This window comes from Phycomyces blakesleeanus (genome assembly GCF_001638985.1).
Source record: "Phycomyces blakesleeanus NRRL 1555(-) unplaced genomic scaffold PHYBLscaffold_7, whole genome shotgun sequence".
In the NCBI taxonomy this organism is placed as follows: Eukaryota; Fungi; Mucoromycota; class Mucoromycetes; order Mucorales; family Phycomycetaceae; genus Phycomyces; species Phycomyces blakesleeanus.
In genome coordinates this window covers 1,240,034-1,266,868 of record NW_017265140.1, presented here as the reverse complement: position 1 = coordinate 1,266,868, position 26,835 = coordinate 1,240,034, and the positions used below count along the sequence as shown (strand labels likewise).

Here is a 26,835-nt window from a genome sequence, read left to right as displayed (position 1 = left end):
GCTTTGTCCTGTGCTTTGCCTGATCTTATCGATTTTAGTTCATCATATGTCTTCCACCTGCTGGGAGGCAAACTGCTTCTTATACTCTTCCAAGAAGACTTCTCACATGGTGACTTTGGCCTCACAGATGGCCTACCACTTGGCAGTCATGCCACAGAAGTGGGTGGCCACCACCAGGATTGTTTCTTCATTGGTCATACCAATACCTTTCTTTAGTCAATCCATATGCAGCAACCAGAAAAGAGACTTGCTGTTCAGGTCACTAACAAAGATTTCTGGAGCCAAGAGATACTTGGAGATGTTAGATGATTTATGTTCTCTAATGGGAGCAGAAGAAGAAGGAGCATATTGCACAGCATAATTTGAGTAAGATAAGTTTAAAAAATATAAAAAGAGTTTCTTGGCAAAACCTTCAATTTGATATGTGATACGTTCATTTGTTGTGAATTGTAATAGTATTACTTGGCAAATAAATGTAATGTGAATTACAAAATACAAGAAGAATACAATAACAATCAAAAAGAATAAGTAATTTGACAGGTAAGTATTGGTGACAGACAGATAGAAAAAATAGGAAGAAGATAAAAATAGAAATTGTGACAACGACAAAGTTTGAGAAAAACAGAAAAGAAAAAATAGAAAAACAAAATATATCAAGATAAACAGACAACACTGTGGTGATCCAGACACTCGGATGTTGGATTTATCACATATAAGAACATATTCATATTGGGATAGCATAGTAGCTATCATCTTATCAGTATAAAATATATATAAACAATTAAGTAATCAGCCCAATAATTATTACAGTTAGTACTGTAGATAATATCTTAAAGATTGTTAAGATAATTATATCATACTGCCAGGTAAACTGTGTCAGATCGATATGGAGCTAATTTAGTAGGAAGTTCTAAAGCTCTAGTATAAAAGAGAAAAGAATAGCTAAGAGCTAAAGAAGTACAATTTATGACTTGATGTCATAATTGTAATACCGACACTAGTTAAGCAGTAAATACACTCTAATAACCAAATATAGTAAAGGAAGAAAGCCTTAAGAAACTAAGACGTAATGACAAGAGCAGATTGTGTTTTCTTATAAAAAGGGACACTTTTTATTTATGAATAAAGACAACTGATATACAGTCTCAAAGTATTTCTACACATCTCTATTATCAAATATTTTATTTTTCTATTGTTTTGTATCTGAAATACCACAAACACTCCAAAAAACAAGGATATTGTATATGAATGAAGAATAATGATAATAATGAACAAAGATAAATAAGATCAAGGATAGAATGATAATTTTATTGATTGAAAAGGGTGTTTCTTTTATAAATAAAAATGTTTGGTTAAAATAATTTTTTGAGAGAAAGAAAAGAAAGTCAAGTGAAAAATTTTACTATATGTAACTGGTATTGATAGTAGAAGTGGAATAGAAAAATATAAAAAGGATAAAATAAAAGTATAATAAAAATATAGTAATTGAATAAAGGTAAAGTAAAAAATATAGTAATAGTATAATAATGAAGTCTAATAAAAATGTAATAAATAAATTATAAATAAATATTGGCAATAAAACAGTATATAAAATTAGGGGAAAAAAGTATAATTTTTAGAAGGTAACAGGCATTTCTGAAGTAATGATGTAGATGGATATTCTAATTATTTAAGGAACGGAATATAATTGGGGGTTTGGATATAAGGGGTATTAGAAATAAGATTTCCCAAGAAAACTGGGGAGATACACCTGTCCCTTGATATACATCACTTGGTCGACTCACCATCAACGTCAACGCCCATGAGTCTGGTACCATCTATCATGGCTTACTGCCTGACTAAACTACCAAAGGGACCCACTGTTGGCGCCTTTCACCAGAAATAGGTTTACAATTTATTAGCTTACAACACATGTGACAAATATGATGCGTGTTGAGTTATGGTGTGTGGTGCAACTGGTCAGAAATATAATAGATATTATATGTATAGTTATATTCTTGTGATTTTGCTCAGGACAATCCAACAAGAAGGAATTTAGATAATGAACGGGACTTTAAATGGATGAAAACAGATATATGGACAACAGACAGATAGACAAACAGACAAACTGACAAACAGACAAACAGACAAACAGACAAACAGACAAACAGACAAACAGACAAACAGACAAACAGACAAACAGACAAACAGACAAACAGATAAACAGACAAACAGACAAGCAAACAAATGGTGAGACAGTACTTGTAGATTCTAACAGTGTGCAACTTAGTATTTCCCGTAGGACAATAGCTCAAGCTCAGTGACGATGTTCAAAAGAAATATAGAGGAAAACTGAATGAATTTTATTGGGATAAAAGCATCTCTCTTATATACTAATTGACAACTGCGTTCAAGGTGACAATCTAGATACATTTTATGCTAAATAATGATTATTTAGAAGAGTGTACAGGTCTTCAGACATAATCACAAAAGAAAATAATCAAAAATAATAAAAAAATAAAAATAATCGAACTACTAAAAAATATAAACTCTTGGGAAGCATACTAAAGAAGTAATATCAAGAAGTGTAAAGGAATAAGTGCAATACAAAGGGAAGCAAGCTAAAAAGGAAATAAAAATCAAGGAAAAAATAGAAAAAAAGAGGAAAAGTATTTAAAGTCTAGTGGGAATTTAAATGTCGATAGCAAGAAAAAAGAAAAAAGAGAGAGAGAGAAATTAAATCCAAAAAATCGGATTTTGTCATGTCCGGAGATGGAGTCACGACTTTGCACTGTCCATAACTTATAGTCTGTCCATAAGTTGACGTCACATCAAACCAATATGCATTTTTGATTAATGCTACAAATTTGTTAAACACTTGTGTCTAATCTCTGTTGGAGAGATGGCCGAGTTGGTCTAAGGCGTCACGTTAAGGCCGTGATCTCTTCGGAGGCGTGGGTTCGAATCCCACTCTCTTCACGTTTTACTGTTTTCAGCGTTCCTGATCTGGGATGGTCTTCCTTTTACTATAGCAAAGTCAAAAGGTCAAACCCACTGGGGATCGGAGAGTATATGTAAAATCGAAGAGAGGATAAAAGGTACTTTTTATTGATAGGAATTGAATTGTCTTATATAATTTTCTAAACTAATACTGCACATTATCCGCAATAAACTATTATACTCTATTTAATTACAAGAGAAGTCCTTTTACTGCAGTTGATGCTCAGAAGATGTTACTGTGGTTAATCTTTACAAGACATTACTGCGGTTCGTTATCTATGAGGTATCTTTGACACACAGAACTGCTGCAGTCAATTATCCCGATTTCTCAGATTCATCAAAATAATGTCTGACATTTTAACAGTAGTGTTGGGCATTATTTTTGTTGTGCTTAATTTTGGTGATACTGTCAGAGTTGACATTGGTGACCAAAATCAGAAGTTACAAGCAACCAGTAACGGTTGACTTTTTAGGATAAAAGATCTTGACTTTGCCAATTGATCTTTTGTCTATGTTTTAGATGTTGGAGATGAGGAATATACTTGTAGAGATATTACTGGATAACCACCATCTAAGACATATTATTGTAGCTATTCTTTTAGCCAGAAATCAACAATTGTTTTGTATAAATAGTCAAGAATTACATTTAATAAAAATCATCTTTATTCTTATCTAAAAACTATTCTTAAAAACTTAACAATCCTCAGTGGTTTTGATTCTGTGACTTAATTACAAGTGCCAGAAAAGAAATATCATATTAAGACTTGACAGCTTGACAACATAATCTTCATTCTGATTGGCTGACAATAATTTAGGTACAGCAAATATTGGATATTATTTTGATGAATCCGTAAAATCTGAAGATTCTTAACCACAGTACTGTCAAGTCTCGATCTGGTATTTCTTTTCTGGTACTTGTAACCAAGTCATAGAATCAATACCACTGGGGATTGTTAAGTTTTTAAGAATAGTTTTTAGATAAGAATAAAGATGATTTTTATTAAATGTAATTCTTGACTATTTATACAAAACAATTATTGATTTCTGGCTAAAAGAATATCTACAATAATATGTCTTAGATGGTGGTTATCCAGTAATATCTCTACAAGTATAATCCTCATCTCCAACATCTAAAACATAGACAAAAGACCAATTGGCAAAGATCTTTTATCCTAAAAAGTCAACTGTTACTGGTTTGTGAAGTCTTAACTGAGTGTATCTTTCTATTATTTTAACTTATATAAGTTGTAATAATAGATCACCACCAACTAAGACATTGTAAATAAATAGAAACAGATATGATGTGTTCAAGCATAAATATCAAAGTTTTGAAATCTTTTTAATTTTACCCCAAAAAACTCCGATAGTAGAATATATTCAATTCCCAATATATATAAAAAGAAAATCAAAAAAATTGTATTTTATATTACACGACCATCTTTTTTAGGAACAAGGAAATGTATCTGTTGCTATAGTGATTCTCTTTTTCATTTCAATATTAAAAAAAGCTGAAACTCCACTATTTTCTATTGATACCTCTTGACTTTGAAAGTCTATAGCTTTTTATTTAAGCCTTGTTTCGAGAATCTTTTAAACAAGAGTTATTCGGAAGAGTCTTCCCTATAAAACATGTTTAAGCAATTCTCAATAACTTGTCTGTAGCAAAAGTCATGGAGCTTTGAAAAGCATCTAAAAACTTATATATTTATCTCTGAACACACCATAGAAATATAAAGAATTGAATGCTTTTTATTGATATAAATCTTGGAGTATTTATATAGATTTTTTAAAAGTGAAACTATATAATCTAATTATCTTATCTAAAACATATTAGCTTTACATTTATGAAAGGCGATATAATATGTCTTGGTTAATAAAAAATAGACTCAATTAGTATACAATTGAGGGTATGAGGGTACTCAGCCAGATTGATTGCTCAAATTCTTGTGTGAATCTTAGCCAATGATGTCAATTTGTAGTTGAGGACATCAAAAGGCAAAAGATCAAATTTCAATCAAATTTCAATCAAATTTCAATCAAAATTTTAATGACATTCATATGTCAAGATTATACGTCATTTAATAAAAGATTATGCAAAAAATTACTATATAATCTAGAACACATACAATTGATATCTTTCTTCATACCTGCATCTTTATTTTGCTTCACATCTTATTACAAAAAAAACATATCTAACTTTAACAGCAAAATATCTTTATTCACTGAAGATAACTATGCTATCAAAAACGAATATAAGACATGATACAAACATGATGGTGGTAAAGATAGTCTGACTTCTATGGAGAGACTTCAGCAATTCATGTTGATGAACAGCAGAGAAAATCTCAATATGTATCTTGGCAGTGACAAGGAAGGACAAACGTTTAAGTTGTCAAAGGTTACAATACTGAATAAATGCAACCAGTATTTTCAGAAGCAAGGGGTTTATCGAACTACAGCCTAAATAAAGTTGAGACTCAACAATCTTTTGACAAAACAATATGGAGAAGCCTATCGTGTTTAGAAGAATAGTATTAAAAATAATTCTAACAACAAAGGCTCTACCAGTGAAAAAGAAGGCTTAGAGTATAAGTTGATACTATCTATATAATACTAATTCTAGATTTCTTTGTTTTAATATAATTTGTGTAACAATAGCTGAATTGAATCAAATCTGCTCTGCTTTCTTTCAGATGGAAAAGGTTATGGGCAATAGAAAGACTGGTTCTCCAGCGGTTTGTGATACCACAAAGCCAATGGAATGGATACATGACAAGGACGGCAAGCAAAGCAATGGCGATGATGACAACACAGATGAAGAATCAGCTGAAAACAGTCATAGCAGCAACAATGAGGAATATGACAGTCAAAATGATAACATGTCTGTACTCTGCTCCCCTCCTTCTAAGTCAAGCTCTTCTAGAAAACGCAGAAGAGTAGACATCAAATATAAAGAGTTGGCAGAAGAGGTGACAAGATAACTTAATGAGTCTTCTGTGTCCCTAGAGGCAAAAATAGAATGACTTTATAGGAAAAAGCTAGAAGTTCTTAAGGACGATCTTTACATTAAGCAAGAACGCAAATTTATACACAGAAAATTTGAAAACATGATGAAAGCAGTTGCAGAATTGATCAAAGTGCAAAACTGGTCAGATGAAAAAGTGCAAGAGCAAACTGATGACGTTTACAATAAAACATATGGTAGTTAAAGACTATCAATTTAATACTGACAGCAAATATCATAGAGTATCTGTTATACATCATTTCTACTTTTGAGATAACTTATTTCTTTATTTTTTATTTTTTTTTAGAAGGTTCCCATCTCCGTTTTTTATGAGTATCTCTTCTTTGATATAGATATGTTTGAGCTTAGCATTCTCATCTGAAAATGACATTGCTGGATATTTATTTACAGTGCCAGTCACACCTTCTCTGCTGATCCTTTTGATCTCTTCTTTTTCTCTTTTCTCCCATGAAATCTTCATTGTCATTGTCATCATGTCATCTGTCTGGTTGATCAAAAAGCTATAGAGAATGACATAAACTCTGATCTAAGAATTGATCATGTTCATGTCTTTTCGACTTCTTATCTTAATTGGGAGTTGCTTCAAAGAGCAGAATATTGCTTTGAGGATCCCAAATGCATGCTCAATTTTTATCCTCATCATTGCTATATATGAATTGAATGCTTTGTCCACATCACACAATTCCTTGTTTTTTGGCTTCTTTATGACAGAGACAATGTACGTCTAGGGAATGTAACTAGCATTGGCTAAAACATACTGGTCACCAGAGAAGAAGTTATTGGGGTTGCTACCCATGGTCGATTCTTCAAACACCCTGGCATTGTTCATGCTTCCGAAGTATCTGCAAGAGAGATAACAAATCTTCTTTTGATGGTTGCATACCCTAAGAGTGTTTACAAAGTATGTGCACTTATGACCAAAGGATTCTGGCTTTTTCCATGACAGTGTATGCTGCAAGTTAAACAGACACTCATCCAAAAACCCAACAAGATCAGGAAATCTGAATGGTTTCTCATTGCTTGGGATTATTGTTGCAGTCTTCTCAAGGAACGCCTTATTTTCTGCCAGTTCAAATTTGAGACAAAAAGATTCAAAGGAACGAGTGACCGCTTTTTCTTTTATTTATTTTTTTAAAAAATAACAGTGTTTGTTTATGAAAAAAACACTTCTTTATAAAATATAAAATAATACATGTGTAATGTTTTTTTATTGATGTTGCGTATTCATATTTCTAAAACTATTTCTATTTGTATTTCTAATATTATCTATTATATCTAGCAATTCTTTAACACAACGAGTCATATCATTTATCTCAGACACATCAATGTCAGAAATTGTTTGCATGTGTTCAAGATAGAGTCTTTGATGATGAAGTAAGATGTTGTGAGTGATACGGTCTGTAATAGATGTATCAACATCATTTTGAGCATCTACAACATCTTTTCTACCGTCTTCTTCATCAATAATCACAACTTCTTCTTCTTCAGCTAACACTGCTGGTCTTTGCATTGTCAAGTGACTGACATCTCTTTGAATTGTATATAAGATGTTAATCTTACAGTATCTTTTGAGAAGAAATATATGCTTGCAAGGTACTTGTTCGGAGATGTATCTGGGGCATGAACAGCATTTGATTAAATCATTTAAAATAGTGATAGAATACTATATTGTATCATTTGTAAAAAACTTGATTTGCCACTTGCTATCAGAGTCATCCATACTAGTACTAATCACATTTAATGGACTGATGATCATAGAAGGGAGTATGTCATCTTCTATCTTGGATGCAGCAAATTCATTTCTTGCAAGTTCGTTTTCTACTGGCCCCATCTTTCCATTATTTAAGTGAATACGATTTACTTCTTGTTTGTAGAAATACTTTACATTGTTTGTAAGAATAAACATGAGGCGATCCAGTCTTCTGATTCTAGCACGGTCAAAGTAGATAGTCTTGAGCTGGTTATGTCATGACTCAATATAGTTATTTGTCAAATATCTTCTATGCAAGTCATCAACATAAGAGTGCCCCCATATTTTCAGCAATACTTTGATTCCAGTCCATTGTGTTTTGAAGTATCTCAAGAAGTGTAACTAGTTGGGTATATCGCATTTGAAGTCAAGGATTCTTGGCAAAAATACTTCTTTGTTCGACTTCATCAAGATATATTTCAGCTTGTTCTTTAACTTCTGCTTGTATGCTGCCAGCTAGCCTGATGTAAATGACGCATCAAGTCTTACTTTGTTGTTGAGGTTTGTTTGCCAAGCACAAAGAATATGGAATTCATAATAGTGAATTACAACGTGAGGAAATGCAGATGTAATTGCATTAACTTCAGAAATACTACAGTCAATGGTGATATTCAAAGGATGGAAGTAGCTTCTCTCACAAAGATGCATAAACCATTGGCTGATTGGTCTGACTGTCTGGTTATTTGTAACCATGTAAGCAACAGGAAACCCTTTTCCACTTACGTTGTGTTGAGTCACTAAAGAGTACATGACCTCTCCACTTCTTGCTGATATGCCATGAGTAGCATCAAGGCAGAATGATATAGCTATTCTCATAACTCTCACTTGGACAGGCGACTGAAAGCCAAAGGCAAAAAGATTGCTTTCAATGTTATTAACACAAAGGTCTCTGGTAAAAATGCAATAATTTCTTTCTGGCAATTTCTCATTCATCCAGATAGCAATAGATGCCTTCTCATCAGAGTTGAACATATACAACAAATTTGTCATATATTTTATTTCATTTTACCAAAACTGTTAAATACGAACTTTCTTTTATATTTTTTTAACACACCTTCTTCATTCTATTGTATATCTCTTCGTAGTTTGGCTTTCTAACACCAACACCCCAGCTGTCAATCTGTCAAAGGACAGATATTCTTGTGCTTCTACAGCTGTTTCCACTTCTCAGTTGATCTTCAATCAACTTAATAGCTTCAAAAGGCAAGAGCAAAGTTCTAATCTCTGATCTGTCTTCAGGAACATGATTGTTATGGTCCCTTGTCATACAGAGCGTAATAATAGTAGGAGACTTTTTGAACTGCTTTATTTTCAAAGCTCCATTACATTCACATGCCTTTGATTCTTTTTGTGCAGGGCATGAATCTCGCTCTGGTATATATATGACTGCACGATGCCACTGACACGTTTCTCCAAAAATATATTCTTTTGAATCAAGATGTATTTTTTTATTCCATTTTGTTGAACAAAGAGTATTGCTTTGGTCAAGACAACGTCTCCATTCACTAGCTTTTACAGGTATACCTACTTTAAAAGGAAGCATCTTAATTCCCTCCAAAGACAAGTTGACTAAAACATTTTGAATGTTTGAAATATCATAAATAATTGGGTTAGCCATGTTGAGATTGGTGTTTAATTTGTATTCAAAATAAAGAGAAGAAAAAGAGAAGGAAAAGGGAAGAAATAAAAAAATCTCCAATAAAAAATTAACTTTTTCAAAAAGCCACTTGCAAAGTCTCTGACAGAAAAAAGCCTCAAAAGGTCAATTTCAAATTTGAACTGGCAGAAAATAAGACAGTGCCTTCTTGAGTTCTGAGGGCCAAAAAACATACAGGTTTTCTATTGATAGCATTACCTTGAAGAAACAAACTGTGAAGTTTAAGACACTGCCCTCTAATAAGTTTAAAATAATTAGTTCAATAGATTAATTATATGTTTATATAGATTAACAGAAGTCAGTTTACTAAAAGATGCTTATCTCCAACGCCAGATCTTTGTGCAAGCCTGCTATAGAATACAGCATTCTTATCTGAGCATAGTCTCTCCAAGACCAAAGCTAATTGAAGCTTTACATCAGTCTGCTTATGTTCTTTTGGTAACATATAAAGAATAGTCTTTGATTATCTTGTACAGCTTATTAAATGAGCTTTTGAACATTCTGATTTCTTCTTTGAACTCATCTGCATCTAGGTCTTTGAGGAAAGCAAGTTTTTCTTCCTTTAATTTAAGCTTTGGCAATGTATTGCCACCCTTGTGTAAGTATCTGTTGACTTGAAGGTTCTGCTCAAGATCCTCTACAACAGCTATCTTCTCCAACTCTGCATCAACTTCCTCTTCAAGAACTTCTGAAATATTTTTCAACAGCTCATCTGCACTTGTTGATAAAGATTGTACCAGACTTTTTTTTTTTTTCACTACAAATTTTCTGATTTTATGCAATTTCTTTAAGGCAGCAACTGTTTGTTGTTTTACACTGTATTTTAACATGTTATACAGAGTGAAAGAAGTGTTACATGACTTTGTTGACAGTAAATTCTATGATTTATTAAGGAGAAAGATAAAAACAATATTGTATTGCATATAAAAAAGTAAGGATTCAGCCAATCAGAGAGCCATATACTTTTTGATCAAATTTTGATCATTGTTATTACAATTTTAGTCCAATAATATTGCGTTCTGAATTTAAAATTTGAGCAATCAATGTGGCTGAATACCCCCTATTTGTTAAAAGAAGTAACTGATTGAATATCTGACTTAAGAATTTCTATCTATAATGTCAGCTCTTGTCGTGCCCAAATTCTTGTCAGCCAATCAGGATGACAATTACACAGAATTCTCTTTTGAGAATGACAACCAAAGTGATTTCCTTTTGCTCACAAAAGAACTAGAAAGCATATAGCTTAACAAAAGTAGAATAGAAACCGAAACAGACATTTATAATAGATGAGTAGGTTTAGAAAAGATATAAAAGAGGGCATTATTTCATTCAATAAAAGTTATCTATCTTTCTATCCTCTTTTTATTCTTTTATCTTCGTTTACGATTCCCAGTGGGTTTGACCAATTTTGACTGTGTTATAGCATTTGAAGAACAACCCAGATCGAAAATGGAACTCTGACAAGAATTTGACAAGAGAGATTAGAAACAATAGTTTGTTGTGCTTGTGGTGATCCAGACACTTGGTTGTTGGATTTATTACATCTAAGAACACATTCCTATTATTATAGTAAAACAGCTATCATTACAAGAACAAATGAATAATTTATTTATTTTACTTATAGTAAATCAATAAGACCAATAATTAATTACAGTAAGTACTATAATTATGACAGCTCAGTAAGCACTGAGTTAATATGAGAACACTGCAATCAGATTAAATTATAAACATAGCAGTACCAGCTCTCTAATATCTAAATGAACTCAGACTTAAGAAATTAAGATGTGACTGACAAAGCAGATTGTGTTTTGATATAAAAGGGACAACTTTGTATTCTTTAATAAAGACAACCTATATACAGTCTCAAAGTATTCTTATATACGTCTCAATCTTTTTTACTGTTGATTTTATTCTATAAAACTTCACAGTGCTTAATTTTGGTGATACAAGTTCTAGTGACTTGTTCTTACAAAAGAAGCAGGAATTAGAATGATTATTCATCAGTTTGTAATTTTAGAAATTTATAATCAACTTATAATAATTTGTAATATTACTAGACAATACTTGAGTGTAGTCAAAGATGAATAATCATTTCAAAAAGTATATAAGATAACACTATAGAAAATAACAGCATTTGTAATTCCGCCAATGCAGATTACTATGTAAAAAATGCATACTTGCAGATATGGATTCAGCCAATAAAAACAAGGTGATACAATGTTAGTGTTACTACTCTTTGCCAATCGGATTTGTGGAATTCCATAGCATTAAACTCGATCGAGTGCTGTTCAGCATCCTCAAGCCAATTAGACTTGTATATTACTTTTAACTAACCCTTTTTTGTTAAATTTGTTGGATCTCTAATTGGTCAAATAATACACATTGCATCACATAAAAATAAGTTTTTATTTTTATTTTTGTTTTATTTTTTGGTCCCTGGAATATACAAAAAAATAAAAATAAAAAAAATAGAAAAAAAATAAAAACAAAAAAAATAGAAAAAAAATAAAAACAAAAAAAATAGAAAAAAAATAGAAAAAAAAAATAAAAAATAAAAAACAAAAAAATGAAAAAAAAACAAAAATAAACAAAACAAAACAAACAAACAAACAAACAAATGACAGTAGAAGAAGTATACAAGGCATATACCAAATTACTTTCTACTTGATAATAATTTTTTTAAAATAGTATTTTTATTATGTTTTTTTATAAATGTCACTTATAAAGTTCAGTATTGTCTACTATAATAAAATAAAAAACAAACAAACAAAGCAAAACAATTGATTTGTATTAGTTATGATCTTATAAATGGCTTTATATTTAAAAGTAACTTACGTTTTATTACTGTCTTCTACTGGAGACAGCAGTTTTCCATCTCTGAGAAAGCACAAAGATAGACACCCAGGAATTCTCAAACCTATCAAGAGCAATATTTCTACTGGCTGCTCTCTCCTCAAGGTTTCTAACCAGGATGTTTCTCTGGTTAGGTGCAAGACTACCCCACGATAGTATAGCTATACCATTCATACGGTAGCATGACATTGTTACCTGTACAAGCTGGCGAGCAAGTCTGCCAATGGCACTGTAAAGAAGCTGAGCTTCTTTGGTGTTACCCCTGATAAAATGTAATACCAGGGCTGCAGTAACACTCCCAGCTGAGAGTACCCAACTGTTAGGTTGTCCTTGGGGGGAAGGGTGTGGGATGGTGTTGCCACCAATGACTGGCTGCAAATGGTTCACATCAGGAGGGTTACCTCGGACGGGCTGTTCAGTGGTGGCCTCACTGCCCTCAAACCTGGCCTCAAACCTGGCCTCAAGCCGGGCATATGCTGTCTCCAGCATCACCAGTCAAAGGTTTAATTGCGCAATGTTGAGCGATGACATTTTTAGAACTGTAAAGAAGATGTAAAATATAAAAAAAACAAAGTTAAACAAAAGCAACAAGAAAAACTGAAAAATAAAAAACAAAAACAACAAGGAAAAATAAAAAACAAAAAGCTAGAATCCCTTTAAAAAAATTTTCATGATAATTAGCGTGCTTGTAATTTTTCACTGTCCACTGATGGAATAAAAATTAATATCACATCCCAAGTGGTTTTTTCGACCTTATACCCCTATTTTTTTAAAATACAAAACAACAATTCAAAATGAACATTAACGACTTACTTAACCCTGTTACTGAAAACGAAACAAGCAGTTATATGCTTGACAATTCGTTCTTTGAGCAACAACCCGCTCAAATGGATATCAATGTCACTTATCCAGCTTACAACATGATGGATATCAATGATAAAGCCTCTGTCAATGATTCAATTGACTTTGATGGTTTCTTGGCTGCTGCCACTAACAACGTTGAGGCCAATGAAGAGGACACTTCTCCTATGGAAGCCAATTCCAGCAATGTTGAGGTGGAGTACACCTCTGGTAAGAACAATTAAAAGAAAATGTTAATAATAACATTATTACATATGATTATGTTTATGTTAAATATTAACTGTGTAAATATATTAGAGAATGGTCCTGGATTCACACGTGTTTGAAACCAAGGAATGGCCCAAGCTGAACCAGAGCAGGCCAACATTGAGTACGACCAGTTTGTACCAATGTACACTCCCAACAGCAGTGCTGAGGCCGTTAGTCTGGAGTTGTTCTCCTTGTTTTTCGAGAACAGTGTTTCTCGTGAAATCTATAATCAGTCTGTCAAGATCGTAAACGAGTACATGACAGAACGTGGATCCCGTAAGTTTATTACTATCACATATCTACTATATTACATATACTTACTATTGTATTAGCTAAAACGGATTCACTTCTGTCATATTACAAGGTGGATACCTTGCTCAAGCAAGAATACACAGTCAAGGCACAGGTGTATGACATGTGTGCCAGTGGGTGCTTTCGTTTCCCTGATGTCGAGCCTGGAAACTCAATCGTTGAGAATGAGGTGTGCCCTCACTGAAATGGAGCGCGGTACCAGCGTGAGAGAGGCACTATATCACCTGTACAGACATATCAGGTAGTGCCTCTCTCGGAGCAATTACGCTTCAAGTTGGCTCACCCTGAAGAATGGGCAAAGATTACCTATGGCATGGAGGTTTTGGCTGGTGGCCAATCGAATGTCCGTAAGGATATTCTTGATGGAGATGGCATCTATAGACTGCTCGCAGGTGGGATTGTTGGCCAGGGTGACATGGTGGTGTCTATGTTTGTTGACCAGTTCAACCCCTTCAAGGACGCCGCCATATCAGCTAGCATCATTCATGTTATTAACATGAATATCAACCCTGCCAAAAGGTAAATAAAACACATTGATTTAGATGTATATTTATATATACTAATATAATATATTTAGGTATAAGAAGGGTAACATGATGCAGCTGGCCATCATCCCAGGGCCTAAGCACCCAAAGAACATTGCTTCGTTTTTGGAGCCCATCCTTGCCAACCTGCGAGCCTTGCAGACAAGTGGAGTGAAGTGCTGGGACAGAGACTAGTATGTGGTGTGTAAGGTTCATCTTGTCATGGCAACTGGAGATACTCCAGCTGTCTCTGACTTGATGAACCTTATGCATCACAATGCACAATACGGCTGCCGCCATTGTTTTGCGCGTAGTGAAAGCATTGCCCAGACTATGTGCTTCCTGGAGAGCGAGGGTCCTGCCCCTATGAGAGACGTAGGGAGTATTCGCAAAGCCGAAGGAAGTGTAAGTTATGAAATATCAAAAAAAAAACCACTAACATCATTTTAGAGACCTGGTGGTGAGAGATACAATGCCTTTGCAGAGTTACCCACACTCACCAGTTCTGCTTTCTTTGGCCAGGACGAGATGCACCTCCTAGGTCATAGAACAGGGCACCAGCTCTATCAAGCCCTTGGTGGCAAATTCTGCCCTGGGACTGCAGGCCCGGGCAGAAAATCCTATGGAATGCACCTCCAAGAACGCCTGCAACGACTTGAGTACCTCTTTGCCCTGGATGTTAGCCTAGATGACATCGAAAAAGCAGTCAGCACATCCAGGGCAGATATACCCACGGCATTTACCGGTACGTGGAGGTCGATTAAGGAATCGAACAGCAAGAGGAAGGCTGTCAATTAGATGGACTTCCTCTTGTTTGTTGTACCAACCATGGTAATCGACCATCTCTGCTTTGCAGATGCAAAGCAGGCCATGAGAGACCTGGTGCTGGCGTGCTCCATTGTCCAACAATGGAGCATCACTGCCAGCAACATTGTTGCCATGGAGCAGTAAGTCACTTAGATATATATTTCTATCTGGTTTTTAATGAGTTTTATAGGGCAATTGGCCACTGGCACTCCTTCCTGAGGTGCAAGATTTCGGATAGTAAGTTGAAATCCAACATATTTGTGATGAACCAGCACATGCTGATTCATCTTGGTTTCATGTTGCAGGAAATGGGCCCTTTGCGGGCTTACAGCTGCCGTCTGATAGAATGCACAATCAGTGCCTATACCTCTGCGATCAAGTCCAGGAAGGAGCCCGGAAAAAACATGGAAAATGTTCTTTTCCGGATGGCAGCCATCAGTCACTGCCGCGGCAACCGTCCAGCCAGGACTGGACCAGCTGACAGAAGGACCAGCAACTTTGAGGTTGCAAGTGATGATGTTGCTGGTCCTCAGCTGTGGTCCAGTCCAACCAGGTATAGCATGGCCAAGTTGGCCAACACCATTGGCATGGAATGAGAGGATCTCATCCAACAGTTGGTGCCTTTCTGGGCAGGAGAAGGAGTTTCCCCCTTCGAGGAACAAGACTTAGTGGTTTACACTACGAAGATGTGGAAAGACTTGGTGGTTTACAGAGTCCGGTCCTCCTTTGACAGTAGACATGTTTGAGCTAACAATCTTGTTGTGCTCAAACATATGTGGGAGTAAGTGTTGTTAGTTATATTCTACATTGTTAAAAGTTGATATTAATCATAATTTAATTATGTTTTTTGAAAGTTATGGATTTGTCCACAAATTCTTTTCTCACACTGTCAAAGGAGTGACCAGGCTCTTTGCAGCCACCAAGAGTCTTTCCAATGTCAGACCCTTGCTGGGCATGCTCTTCCCTGTGTCGAGCAACCACTCGCAGGGCGAGATGAGGATAGTAGACGTGAAGTCCTTCAAGGGGATGGCTGGCCTCATTCACGATACTAAGAATGGGGCTATTAGAGATATTGTCTGGCCCTTGCTGACCCACAACCAGTAGTTTTTTCTTCTTCTTTTTTTCCCTCTTTCTTTTTAATAAATATATATAAACCTTTCATCTTATTCAGATATTACTCAACGAAGTTGATTGTCATTATCATTTTATTTAAAATTGCGTATCACTAGAAAATCCAAATTAACGGTATATCTGATTGATTGGCTATATTTGTAACCTTGATCAAAATTGTAAACAAAAAAGAACAGTCGTCTTTTTTTTCTCACTTAAAATAGACGTCTGAGTTTAACCCATGAAAAAAAGATTAATCGCAGGTCCACAGCTTCTAAAAGGGGTTTAAAACACTCTAAATTTAGTAAGATTGATATGATTTTTACAAAGTTACATGGATTTTGCAGATATGCAATTATTTCTGTGAGTACTTGCACTTTTTTTTCTACAGTGTAACCCAAATCAAAATAATAAAAATCATCTTTTTATCCTCTCTCTTATTTGCTTACTCCTGTGTTATTAAAGCTTGACCAATTTGGCTACGTTTACAGTGAATTGGAAGATAGCCTAGATCAGGTATCAAGTCTCAATCTGGAATTTCTTTTCTGGCACTTGTAACTAAGTCGCAGAATCAATACCACTGGGGATCGTCAAGATTTTAAGAATAGTTTTTAGATAAGAATGAAGATGCTTTTTATTAAATATACTTCTTGACTATTTATATAAAATGATAATTGATTTCTGGCTAAAAGAATAGCTACAATAATATGTCTTAGATGCCTGTTGTTCAGTAATATCTTCTACAAATATATTCACCATCTTAAACATCTATGAAAGACCAATCAGCAAAAGTCAAGATCTTTTATCCTAAAAAGTCAACTCTTACTGGTTGCTTATATCGGACATTATTTTGATGAATCTGAGAAATCGGGATAATTGACCGCAGCAGTTCTGTATGTCAAAGATACCTCATAGATAACGAACCGCAGTAATGTCTTATAAAGATTAACCACAGTAACATCTTCTGAGCATCAACCACAGTAAAAGGACTTCTCTTGTAATTAAATATAGTATAATAGTTTACTGCGGATAATGCGCAGTATTTGTTTAGAGAACTATATAAGACAATTCAATTTCTATCAATAAAAAGCACCTTTTATCCTCTCTTCGATTTTACATATACTTTCCGATCCCCAGTGGGTTTGACCTTTTGACTTTGCTATAGTAAAAGGAAGACCATCCCAGATCAGGAACGACACATAACTACCGATTTTGTTCACCAATGTCAACTCTGACACAGAAACGACGTTTTTTATTTTAAAAAAAGTAATATGAGACTACCAGGGGTCGAACCTGGAATCTCCTGATTCGTAGTCAGACGCCTTGTCCATTGGGCCATAGTCCCTAACTTTATTTTAACACGTCGTATAATAGTTTTTTTTGGGCGTTGCTTAAAACCAAATTCTACCAAGTTCAGACTTTGTTTTGAAAACCCCTTTTAATTTTTCTTCAAAAATTAGAGTGGGTGTTGTGTTGTGGCAAAATCGAATCAAATTGCCATAACGCCCAAATAAGAACATCGGGATATGAAAATTTCGAGGCATTTTAAACACTGGAAAATTAGAGGGAAATTGTGGTAAATTAGGCTCATTTTGCTATAATTCTATGGTAAAATGACCTCAATTTGTCACAATTTTTTATAGTTGCCATATGCACATAGCATTCAATTTTTACCAGCACAAACAAATAGATATGCAGTTTTTTATATATATTTTCAACAATTAAGCAAAATATTTCAAGTATATATAAGATATACTTACATACATACTTTCTACTTTATTTCTCTTTTCACTTAAATATTTTTTGGTCTTTTCCCTTATTTTCTTAAAAAATGTATACAATAAAAATGAAGCAAACAGCCAGAGCAAGCACGCGCAATCTGCAACTGCGTCAGGATCTAATGATCCAGATGTTGATGTATCATCAAGCAGTTCTGCAGAGGAGACTTTGCGAAAGGCTCAAAAATGTAAAGAGAAAGCCTCGACTGGTGAATGAGGACAGTGGGACATGGCTAGAGAGATTGCACTAATGCAATTGATCTACAATTGTTGCCCTTTTGCCAATAATCATGGCAACAAGTCCTTGGCATGGAATGAGATTACAGCCAACATAAACAGTATTAAGCAAACTCATCTGCACCCACTTACAGCAAAGGATGCCAGAGCAAGAAAGAATTTGCTGTTCAAGAAGTTGAATCTGGTCGTCAACAAAGACAATGAGAGATTCTTGCCTGTGTCCAACCCACACATTCCAGAGAACCTCCAAAGACTGGTATACGATGTATACACAGCCATATGTTTAAGCAGCTATAAACGCAAAAAAATAGTTTAGGTAATTGATTATTTCTCCCTTATAGATTATGGATTATTAAGAGTTGAAGGCTGCCAAAGACAAGGCAACCAAAATAAAAGAAAAAGAAAAAAAAACTATAACAAAAAAATGATAGCCATTGCAACATATGGCCGGGAAAACTTAAGCAGTGATGACAACAGCTCTGACTCTGTCTCTGACTCTGACTCTGACATCTCTTATGGCAGAAAAAATTCCCAATCTGCAAGCACAACCAACGAGTCTGTGAGCCTTTTGAAGCAACAGTTGGACATTCTTCAACAACAACAGCACACCAACAATCTTGTACTGGAGGAGTTGAAGAAAATAAGTTGGTCAAATGCAGTTCTTGCTGAATCAAATCAGGCAATTGCTGATTCGAATAAGGCTATTGCCAAATCTAATTCAGCTCTTGCTAAATCTCTTTCAACAATTGCTGACTCTATTTCTGCCTTTGTTGAATCTTATAAAAATAACAAGTAAATAGATAATAGATTTACTCTATTTTCAAGTTTACAAGTATTTGAATTGTTTTATTAGTTATCAGGAACAGTGACAGTTTCTACTAAATTTGATGCATTATTCAAAATAGTTTTGTAGTTATCAATAGTGTCTTCTGGCTGGTGTTCACACATAAGAGCTTTGATATAATCATAGATATTTGGCGGCTGAAGCTTAAAAATTTTAGAGCCTGCTGAGCCATTAATACATGTATGGAAGTTCTTGAAAAGAGTTGACAAGATATATATTGTTGCTGGCTTTGTGTTTGCAAATATCTTCATTCCATAGTTGTACTTGCAGAATTTAAATAATTGCGACACCTTTCCAAATTTTATCTCGACTTGAATTCTGGTTTTTCTCATTGACTTGTTAATTTTTTTCAGCTCTAAGCATATAAGCAATGATATAATATTATGATTATTAAACAAAAGACAATTTTACAGGATGTATATCTTTTTTTCAATATCTTACTATCATTGTTGACTTCGCTTAAAGGAAAAGATTTGTAGACTTTATCCAATTTAGAGTAAGCCATATCTCCGTATACTACATATTCAAATGGAACATTATCATCCTTGGAAATATAATTAAGATACACGATTAGACAATCTAATGTTTTTGACTTGTAAAATATTCTAGCATCATGACTAGATCTAATGAACGGACCAACCAAGCTGCTAGTAATACCATCAGGTGTTGCAATAGCCTGATACTTAATGCAATGTATATGCTACTCAATAAAAAAAAGTTGTTATTATACAATCAAGCAAAGAATTAATGCTATGAAATAATTCTCTAGTCATTTTAAAAATCCAATAATTACCTTCCAGCCATTATAAACCAGTTTCTGATCTTTGTAAGAACTTGGACGGGAAACTTTTTGCATAGTGCCATCCACAAAGCCAACAACATTTGGGAAGATCTTACCTAAAACAGTCTATGTCATTAGTAAAGTCCCATTATATCAGTAAGTAGAGCAATAAAAGAAATACATAATAATAATATTACTTTTTTTGTATATAGCTTTTGCAAACCACTTACAGTTTTCAGAAGAAAACTGGCAAGTGTCAAACTCGAATCTATTTTTGAATTTATTTAGCAACAATTCTGTGAACTTGTTCACTATTAAACCTAGTGTCTTGGCAGACATGCCCCATACGCTTTGCATTGTAGTGTATTTTTGTGGGAAAGTATGCCGGTACAAAATCAAAGCAAAAGCAAATTCTCTTTCAATATGGACAGTGTAACTTTTGCTACGTTTAAATTCTAAATATAAAGACAGTTTCATTGCATCTCACATTGTTTTGATCTAACATAAATACAAAAGTTATCTATTAATAATGTTACTTCAACAAAAGCTGTTTATCAACATGTATATTACTTCAGATAGAATAAATCTAAACTCTTTCTTGCATGTATCATCACTTAGTGTCTCTAAATCAATTCTTGCAAACTTTTTTTCTTGTTTCTTTGTTTAGAATGATTAGCTTTAACATCAAGCATACAGACAATTCTGGAAAGTGCTTCAACAAGCATTTTTAGATAGCTTATATGGTGTATTACGTGTGTAAATGTGTATAAACGAGAAAGAAAGAAATATAATTTTGTGGCAATTAAAAAGTAATTTGTGAAAATTTGAAAGAATTCTGTGACAATTTGAAAGAATTTGTGGCAAAATGAAAAAAATTGTGGCAATTTGAAAGTAGAGCGCCCATAAGCTGAAATACAAAAATTTAAACCAAGCAATATGATTTTAACAAATATGGCAGTGGGCATTTTGCCACAACACAACATCCACTCTATTTTAATTTTAATTTCTTTCTTCTATTTTCACAAAATCGTCTTTTTCCAAAAACCGATTTTCTGAAAATTAAAATCTTTCCTCTTTATTTTTCCCGAAATTGTTTTCTCCCTTTTCTTTTTATTTTATTCCTGCACACTAAATGTGACGCTTCCTCTCAAACACTACTTTACCAAAATTGTTAACTGAATAGTTTTTCCCTTTATTTATAACATACTTCTTCCCAATATTTTTTTCTTGTAATTATATATTATAACTTCATCTATTTCTTCTTTCATGACAAAATATTTATATAGTCATTTTTCTTTATATTTTTATCTACAATTATCTCATTGAGTTTTATCTAGCCTATTTTTACTATATATTTTATCCATAAAATAGTATAAATATCTCTTTAAAATCAATCAATAAACAACTGCCAAATTTTTCTGATACAAGTTTTCTTCAAGACACTGTCTATTATCTCTGATCTCTCTTGTAAAATTTCTTCTATTTTATTTTATTTTTCTGTCAAGTCTTCATAGAATATTGGTCATCTCCTTTTATTTTATTATTTTGTCCCAATTTCTTCTTTTATTTATCTCTTAGTAAATTTATCATAATAAATTTCCCTTTAGCTAAATCTTTTACTCTATTAAACATTTTTTTCTCATAGTTAACTCTTTAGAATTACTATTATTTACTTCACTTCTTTTAGTTTAACTATTTCTCTAATGATTCAAATTATTTACACTCTTACCTTAGTGTTAGTTTCCCTTTTTATTTCTTTAACTGGTCTATTTGGTAACAAAGAGACTATTTTATTATCTCAATTTATCCAATATCAAACCCAAGCTCTCAATTTCTTCTTTTAATTCCTCTTCTTATATACAATTATCTTTTCTTGTACATCTTGTATACATAACAATATACCACTCGCAACAATTTTGAAATATAGTGTGGTAATGTTTTTGGCCATAGTTTAAAAATCATATTCTACCAAGTTCAGACATTCTTTTGAAAACCCCTTTTAATTTTTCTTCAAAAGTTTTAATTTTAATTTTAATTTCTTTCTTTCATTTTCACAAAATCGCCTTTTTCCAAAAACCAATTTTCTAAAAATTAAAATCTTTTTCCTTTTATTTTTTCTGAAATTGTTTTTTCTCTTTTCTTTTTATTTTTCTCTTTGATTTTTATTTTCTTTTTAGCTTGCTTTCCTTTGCATTGCACTTGTTTCTTTACACTTCTTGATATTACTTCTTTAGCATGCTTCCCAAAAGTGCATATTTTTTTAGTAGTTTAATTATTTTTACTTTTGATTACTTTTTATTATTATTGATTATCTCCTTTTATGATTATATTCAAAGACCTGTACACTATTCTTAATAATCATTATTTACTATAAAATGTATCTAAATTATCACTTTGTACATAGTTATCAATTAATATATAAGAGAAACGTTTTTATCCCAGTAAAAATTATCCAGTTTTCTTCTATATTTGTTTTGAACATCATAACTGAGCTTGAGCTATTGTTCTGCAGGAAATACTAAGTTGCACACTGTTAGAATCTATCAGTACTATCTCACTGTTTGTTGACTTGTCTGTTTGTTGACTTGTCTGTTTGTCTGCTTATCTGTTTATCCATTTATTTATTTGTTTATTTGTCTGTTTATCTGTTTATCCATTTATCTGTTTGTTTGCTTATCTGCTTATCCATTTGTCTGCCTATCTGTTTATCTGTTGTCCATATATCTGTTTCCATCTATTTTAAGTCCTGTTCATTATCTAAATTCCTTCTTATTGAATTGTTCTCAGCAAAATCACAAGAATATAACTAGATATATAATATATATTATATTTCTAACCAGTTGCATCACACATCATAACTTAATACACATCATATTTTGATGCAATGCATTATAATATTTATTGGCCACAGTACCAGTTTCTTTTTCAATCAATTTTAATCTTTTTAATCAGTCACAAAGTCTCAAACTCCCAATTCTAATTTTATATTTTAATTTTATTTATATTGGGAATACTTAGCCAGATTGATCACTCAAATTCTTGTGTGAATGTTAGCCAATGATATAAATTTGTAGTTGAGAACACCAAATAATAAAATATCAAAATTTAATCAAAATTTTAATGATATTCATATACTAAGATTATATATCATTTAATAAAATATTATATAAAAAATTGTTGTATAATTCAGGAAACATACAATTAATATTTTTCTTCATATTTACATCTTTTTTTTGCTTAACACCTTATTACAAAAAAAACATGTCTAACTTTAACAGCAAAATATCTTTATTGACTGAAGATAACTATGCTATCAAAAACAAATATAAGATATAATACAAACGTTATGGTGGTAAAAATAGTCTGACGTCTATGAAGACACTTCAGCAATTCATGTTAATGAACAGTAGAAAAAACCTCAATATATATTTTGACAGAGACAAGGAAGAACAAATGTTTAAGTCATGAAAGATTACAGTACTGAATAAATGCAGCTAGTATTTTTAGAACCAATGAGTTTATAAAACTACAGCCTAAATAAAGTTGAGACTCAACAATCTTTTGACAAAACAATTGGTGTAGAGAGACTAAAAGTTCAAAAAAGGGCAAAATGCGTAAAACAAGTATATCTTGAACTTAGCCAATCAGATTTAATTTTGATTGTCCACACCTTTTTTTTAAAAAGTTTAAAATTAGTTCATAATACATATTATATACTGCTATGTTTATAATGCTGTCACTATCAGTAAGTATAGTTAATGCTTCATATTCAAATACATCAACATAAAGAAGCCTGTTTTGTTGTGGATAAAGACATATTTGCTTATATTATCCAATTACAACTTGTCAGAATCTTTCACTGCTTGAATCTGTATCTGTATATTGTCAAAGCATACATATGCAAATAATAAGAAGTTATCACAGAGTTTTTAGTGGGGTTACAAACTTAGACAACGAGCCAACCAGTGACTTGTTTAAAATAAAAAATCATTAGAACACCAAATTTTATAGGTAATTTTCACCAAAAAAATATGCTGCTCATTACAAAAAAATGATCAAAACAAAATATTTCTTTACATACAAGAGATTCTTTCAAATTCTTATATATATATATATATATGAACGTGAGTAGAAGCTTTAAAAGTATCTATATTTCTCTTATATTTATCAAAAAGCTGATATTGAATTGGATAAAGTATTATTCTTTAAGTATATGTTTAATCTAATAAAGTAGAATATAGCAAGGAGGATACCAGAAAATAATGGGAAGCTATTAAATTACTTAATAGCAGCATTAACTGAATATCATAAAAAGAAACAAGATATATATTTTATTTTTATTTTTATAATCATTGAAAGATTTGGCTTGAATTTTTAGACAAAAAGTCCAGAGTTCTTCATCTTCTTCTTTGGTTTTCTTCTGCAAGTTCGACTGCTGTTTCTTCACTTACAGAATTGTCAACCATATATTCCTTAATACGATTAACAATTCTTTTACGTTTATTGAAGAACTGTCAATCATTGTTTCTCCAAGCAACACCATACCTCGTCTCCATCTCGTGTACGGAGACACAGCCAGAGAGTCCCACATGCCATTCTCTCCACAAGTCAGGTACCATCTGCACATCTCTGCTCATTCTATACCGAACAGGTATGTCTGGCAGCTGGGAAATTGGTCCAGAGTTGTTGGCCAGGACTGGGAATGCTTGGACCTCTGTTGATCTAGCTCCACATCTTTTCCCTCCATCTTCTTGAAGGGACTGAAGAGGGATTCTCCCAGATACCAAGTCGTCAATCTTCTGGTGAAAAACACCAAACTCCCGCAGAACTTCTCTGCAAAACTTACTGTCCACATTCTGCATGTCAGCCAACTTTCTGACCATCAGAGGAAGTGCTCTCTACAAAAGGATGTTGGTAGGCTCAACATCTGTCTCCACAAAAGCCTCGACTGATCTAAAACATTGACATATAAATATATTAGAACTATTTTTTCACTGTATTATATTAGTTTTTTTTACCTCTTGAACTCGATGTATTCGGAATCATGGAATACACTGTGCTGCCACAATGGGTGCCCTGAAGTTTTGCTCATCATTAACACAGAATCCTGTAGAAAAGTGATTCTTAATTGCTTTAGAAGCTTCAGAAACCCATGTGCAGCTGCGGTTTGCTGACATGCTCCTGATGAAATTTTGTCGTACCAAAAGTCTACCATTGGGAAAACCTTGTGCTGAAGTGACTCGGCTGGTTTCACTTGGGCTCTTGGCAAATAGAACCGCCCCTCAGCTGACAGAAATCCAGCCATAGTACACATCGCACCTCTCGGAAGATTGGTGAGGTATGCACCATTCATTGGGCTGCTATTCCAGCAATCCTGCCTTCTAATATCCGGCTCATCGGCACCACTCATGTCAGCTATTCTTGCTGATGATCCACAAGCAGCATGGGTCTTTGCTGTGGAAACGATTCCACAGGCCTTTAATGCCCTGTTGATTGCTTTGAGATGGGTGGAGTAAGGCATTTCCCTGGTTGGTTCCTGCCCAGATCGTAGCAACTTATGGTTGAACCATTCCTCGGATGTTTCAAAAGATGGAAACTGCTCACCATCAATATGCCATCTCCAGAAGAAATAGCATCCGAGTGCCATGAATGGACAAATCTCAACCTTGGAATTTCTCAAGCAGGCTGCAAGCTCAATTCGTCCAAACTTGTTCATCTTTCCCTGCTTTAAGACCAAGACAAAGGCAGGGCATTTGGAAGGTCCTTCACAATCCAACATGACTGTCTGAAGGTCGGCAAATTTGGCTTTTCTTGCAGATTCGCCACAGAGCATACAAAAATGCGACAGGAGAAAAGACACCACATTTCTCAGGCCACCTCTGCTTGATTTCGAGAAATAATAGTTAACAATGCTAGCAATCTCGTTCTCTGTGGTGTATCCATCCACCAGAGTTCCAAGGCCACAGTCCTGGTTTTCAGCACAATGGGTACGCTCATTGTTGAACTTCATGTTGTCCAACAGCTGGATACAAGCCTTGCGAGGGTGAGGGTGGTTGTTCACACTAACTTTAACTTGCTTCTGATACATATCCACAATAGCAGCAAGATAGGCCATTGCAGTTCCATACTTGATGGTTTTTCCAGTGTCTCTTCTGTGGGTTCGGTTGACAACCTAACAGAAGAAAAGATAATTAATTCAATTACTTACAGAATATATCTCCAAACAATAGCAAAAAACTTACACAGTCTTTAAGAAACAAATGGAGCTTATCTCCATATACAGTGTAGCAATTTTTGAGGGGAATACTTGAGAAAGCTTCATCACACCAATCTTTATACTCTTTTTGCTTAGAAGCATAGCTTCTCTTTGTGTTCTCTGGTCTGTTAACTTCAGCTTCGCAAGAAGTAGACACCTGGACCTCCATCATTCTAACATTCACATCAGAAGTTGCAGTGGAATAGCTAGGAGCGTTTGAGTTCATTTTGAGTAGATATTAAAAGATCTGGGAAAATGAAAAGGTAGCACTTTTACATGCTACTTATATTAATGTCTTGTCAGAAAATTCATTGTAATTTATTATGCTTAGTAATAGGTGACTAAGAGAAATTCTGACATTAAGATATTGCTGTACTTATATATGAGAAACAAGACAAGTATTTAATAAAAGAAATCTGCTTCTTCATCAATATGTTAAAGAACATATATAAAAATATAATGCTAATTTTTTAGATGTGTATAAAAAAACCGAATTTTTAATAAAGTTTTATTAGGCTGCATATAACTTATGGAAAAAAAATAATTGTGGTGACCTTCATTGAAAAGAAATAATTATTTTGGGTGGGAACCTAAGATATTGGCCATTATTCCAGTGTTGGTCATTAAAAATGAACGTCCAGAGAAATCTTTAGAAATCCTCACCCCTTGATAATATTATCTGTCTCTAAAAGTTCTCCCAATTAGTACAAGAACTTTTAACAGTTCTTATGAATAAAAATTAATCCTTTTGAGCCCAAAACTCTTTTTATCTCATAATATAATTATCTGCATCAATTTTTTTTACAAACCTA

General features: G+C 33.5%; 11 protein-coding genes and 2 non-coding genes across 13 annotated transcripts; 5 read left to right on the top strand and 8 right to left on the bottom strand.

Annotated features, from left to right (window-relative positions):
• Positions 1-46: 46 nt before the first annotated feature.
• Positions 47-361, top strand: PHYBLDRAFT_143815 (hypothetical protein; the record flags this gene model as incomplete). Its single annotated transcript, XM_018431074.1, has 1 exon — positions 47-361. One exon carries the CDS (start codon positions 47-49, stop codon positions 359-361), a length of 315 nt encoding a protein of 104 aa, XP_018293611.1.
• Positions 362-2,053: 1,692 nt separating this feature from the next.
• PHYBLDRAFT_110884 (hypothetical protein) lies at positions 2,054-2,224 on the bottom strand (the record flags this gene model as incomplete). Its single annotated transcript, XM_018428184.1, has 1 exon — positions 2,054-2,224. A coding segment is annotated over one exon (171 nt), but the record flags the coding sequence as incomplete, so codon positions are not given.
• Positions 2,225-2,875: 651 nt separating this feature from the next.
• Positions 2,876-2,958, top strand: PHYBLDRAFT_t104. Its single transcript has one exon. It is a non-coding gene; the product is annotated as a tRNA-Leu (tRNA).
• Positions 2,959-5,672: 2,714 nt separating this feature from the next.
• Positions 5,673-6,188, top strand: PHYBLDRAFT_166803 (hypothetical protein; the record flags this gene model as incomplete). The annotated part of the gene is made up of 2 exons (XM_018435494.1): positions 5,673-5,948; positions 6,018-6,188. The coding sequence occupies 2 exons, from the start codon at positions 5,673-5,675 to the stop codon at positions 6,186-6,188; spliced, it is 447 nt and encodes a 148-aa protein (XP_018293609.1).
• Positions 6,189-6,269: 81 nt separating this feature from the next.
• Positions 6,270-7,514, bottom strand: PHYBLDRAFT_64480 (hypothetical protein; the record flags this gene model as incomplete). Its single annotated transcript, XM_018441308.1, has 3 exons — positions 6,270-6,504; positions 6,763-7,120; positions 7,244-7,514. The coding sequence occupies 3 exons, from the start codon at positions 7,512-7,514 to the stop codon at positions 6,270-6,272; spliced, it is 864 nt and encodes a 287-aa protein (XP_018293608.1).
• A 153-nt stretch (positions 7,515-7,667) lies between these two features.
• PHYBLDRAFT_64479 (hypothetical protein) lies at positions 7,668-8,744 on the bottom strand (the record flags this gene model as incomplete). The annotated part of the gene is made up of 2 exons (XM_018441307.1): positions 7,668-7,961; positions 8,244-8,744. The coding sequence occupies 2 exons, from the start codon at positions 8,742-8,744 to the stop codon at positions 7,668-7,670; spliced, it is 795 nt and encodes a 264-aa protein (XP_018293607.1).
• A 133-nt stretch (positions 8,745-8,877) lies between these two features.
• PHYBLDRAFT_166800 (hypothetical protein) lies at positions 8,878-10,241 on the bottom strand (the record flags this gene model as incomplete). Its single annotated transcript, XM_018435493.1, has 3 exons — positions 8,878-9,323; positions 9,610-9,647; positions 9,886-10,241. 3 exons carry the CDS (start codon positions 10,239-10,241, stop codon positions 8,878-8,880), a joined length of 840 nt encoding a protein of 279 aa, XP_018293606.1.
• A 550-nt stretch (positions 10,242-10,791) lies between these two features.
• On the bottom strand, positions 10,792-12,753 carry PHYBLDRAFT_166799 (hypothetical protein; the record flags this gene model as incomplete). Its single annotated transcript, XM_018435492.1, has 3 exons — positions 10,792-10,969; positions 12,247-12,425; positions 12,460-12,753. 3 exons carry the CDS (start codon positions 12,751-12,753, stop codon positions 10,792-10,794), a joined length of 651 nt encoding a protein of 216 aa, XP_018293605.1.
• Positions 12,754-13,058: 305 nt separating this feature from the next.
• PHYBLDRAFT_166798 (hypothetical protein) lies at positions 13,059-16,121 on the top strand (the record flags this gene model as incomplete). Its single annotated transcript, XM_018435491.1, has 10 exons — positions 13,059-13,335; positions 13,459-13,650; positions 13,707-13,855; positions 13,919-14,205; positions 14,525-14,615; positions 14,661-14,955; positions 15,067-15,157; positions 15,208-15,570; positions 15,704-15,798; positions 15,835-16,121. 10 exons carry the CDS (start codon positions 13,059-13,061, stop codon positions 16,119-16,121), a joined length of 2,127 nt encoding a protein of 708 aa, XP_018293604.1.
• Positions 16,122-17,399: 1,278 nt separating this feature from the next.
• On the bottom strand, positions 17,400-17,472 carry PHYBLDRAFT_t99. The gene has a single exon. It is a non-coding gene; the product is annotated as a tRNA-Arg (tRNA).
• A 501-nt stretch (positions 17,473-17,973) lies between these two features.
• PHYBLDRAFT_143809 (hypothetical protein) lies at positions 17,974-18,938 on the top strand (the record flags this gene model as incomplete). The annotated part of the gene is made up of 3 exons (XM_018431073.1): positions 17,974-18,093; positions 18,129-18,423; positions 18,574-18,938. 3 exons carry the CDS (start codon positions 17,974-17,976, stop codon positions 18,936-18,938), a joined length of 780 nt encoding a protein of 259 aa, XP_018293603.1.
• A 53-nt stretch (positions 18,939-18,991) lies between these two features.
• PHYBLDRAFT_166796 (hypothetical protein) lies at positions 18,992-20,244 on the bottom strand (the record flags this gene model as incomplete). Its single annotated transcript, XM_018435490.1, has 4 exons — positions 18,992-19,341; positions 19,428-19,686; positions 19,780-19,883; positions 19,998-20,244. The coding sequence occupies 4 exons, from the start codon at positions 20,242-20,244 to the stop codon at positions 18,992-18,994; spliced, it is 960 nt and encodes a 319-aa protein (XP_018293602.1).
• Positions 20,245-24,281: 4,037 nt separating this feature from the next.
• On the bottom strand, positions 24,282-26,249 carry PHYBLDRAFT_166795 (hypothetical protein; the record flags this gene model as incomplete). The annotated part of the gene is made up of 2 exons (XM_018435489.1): positions 24,282-24,665; positions 26,010-26,249. 2 exons carry the CDS (start codon positions 26,247-26,249, stop codon positions 24,282-24,284), a joined length of 624 nt encoding a protein of 207 aa, XP_018293601.1.
• Positions 26,250-26,835: the final 586 nt, after the last annotated feature.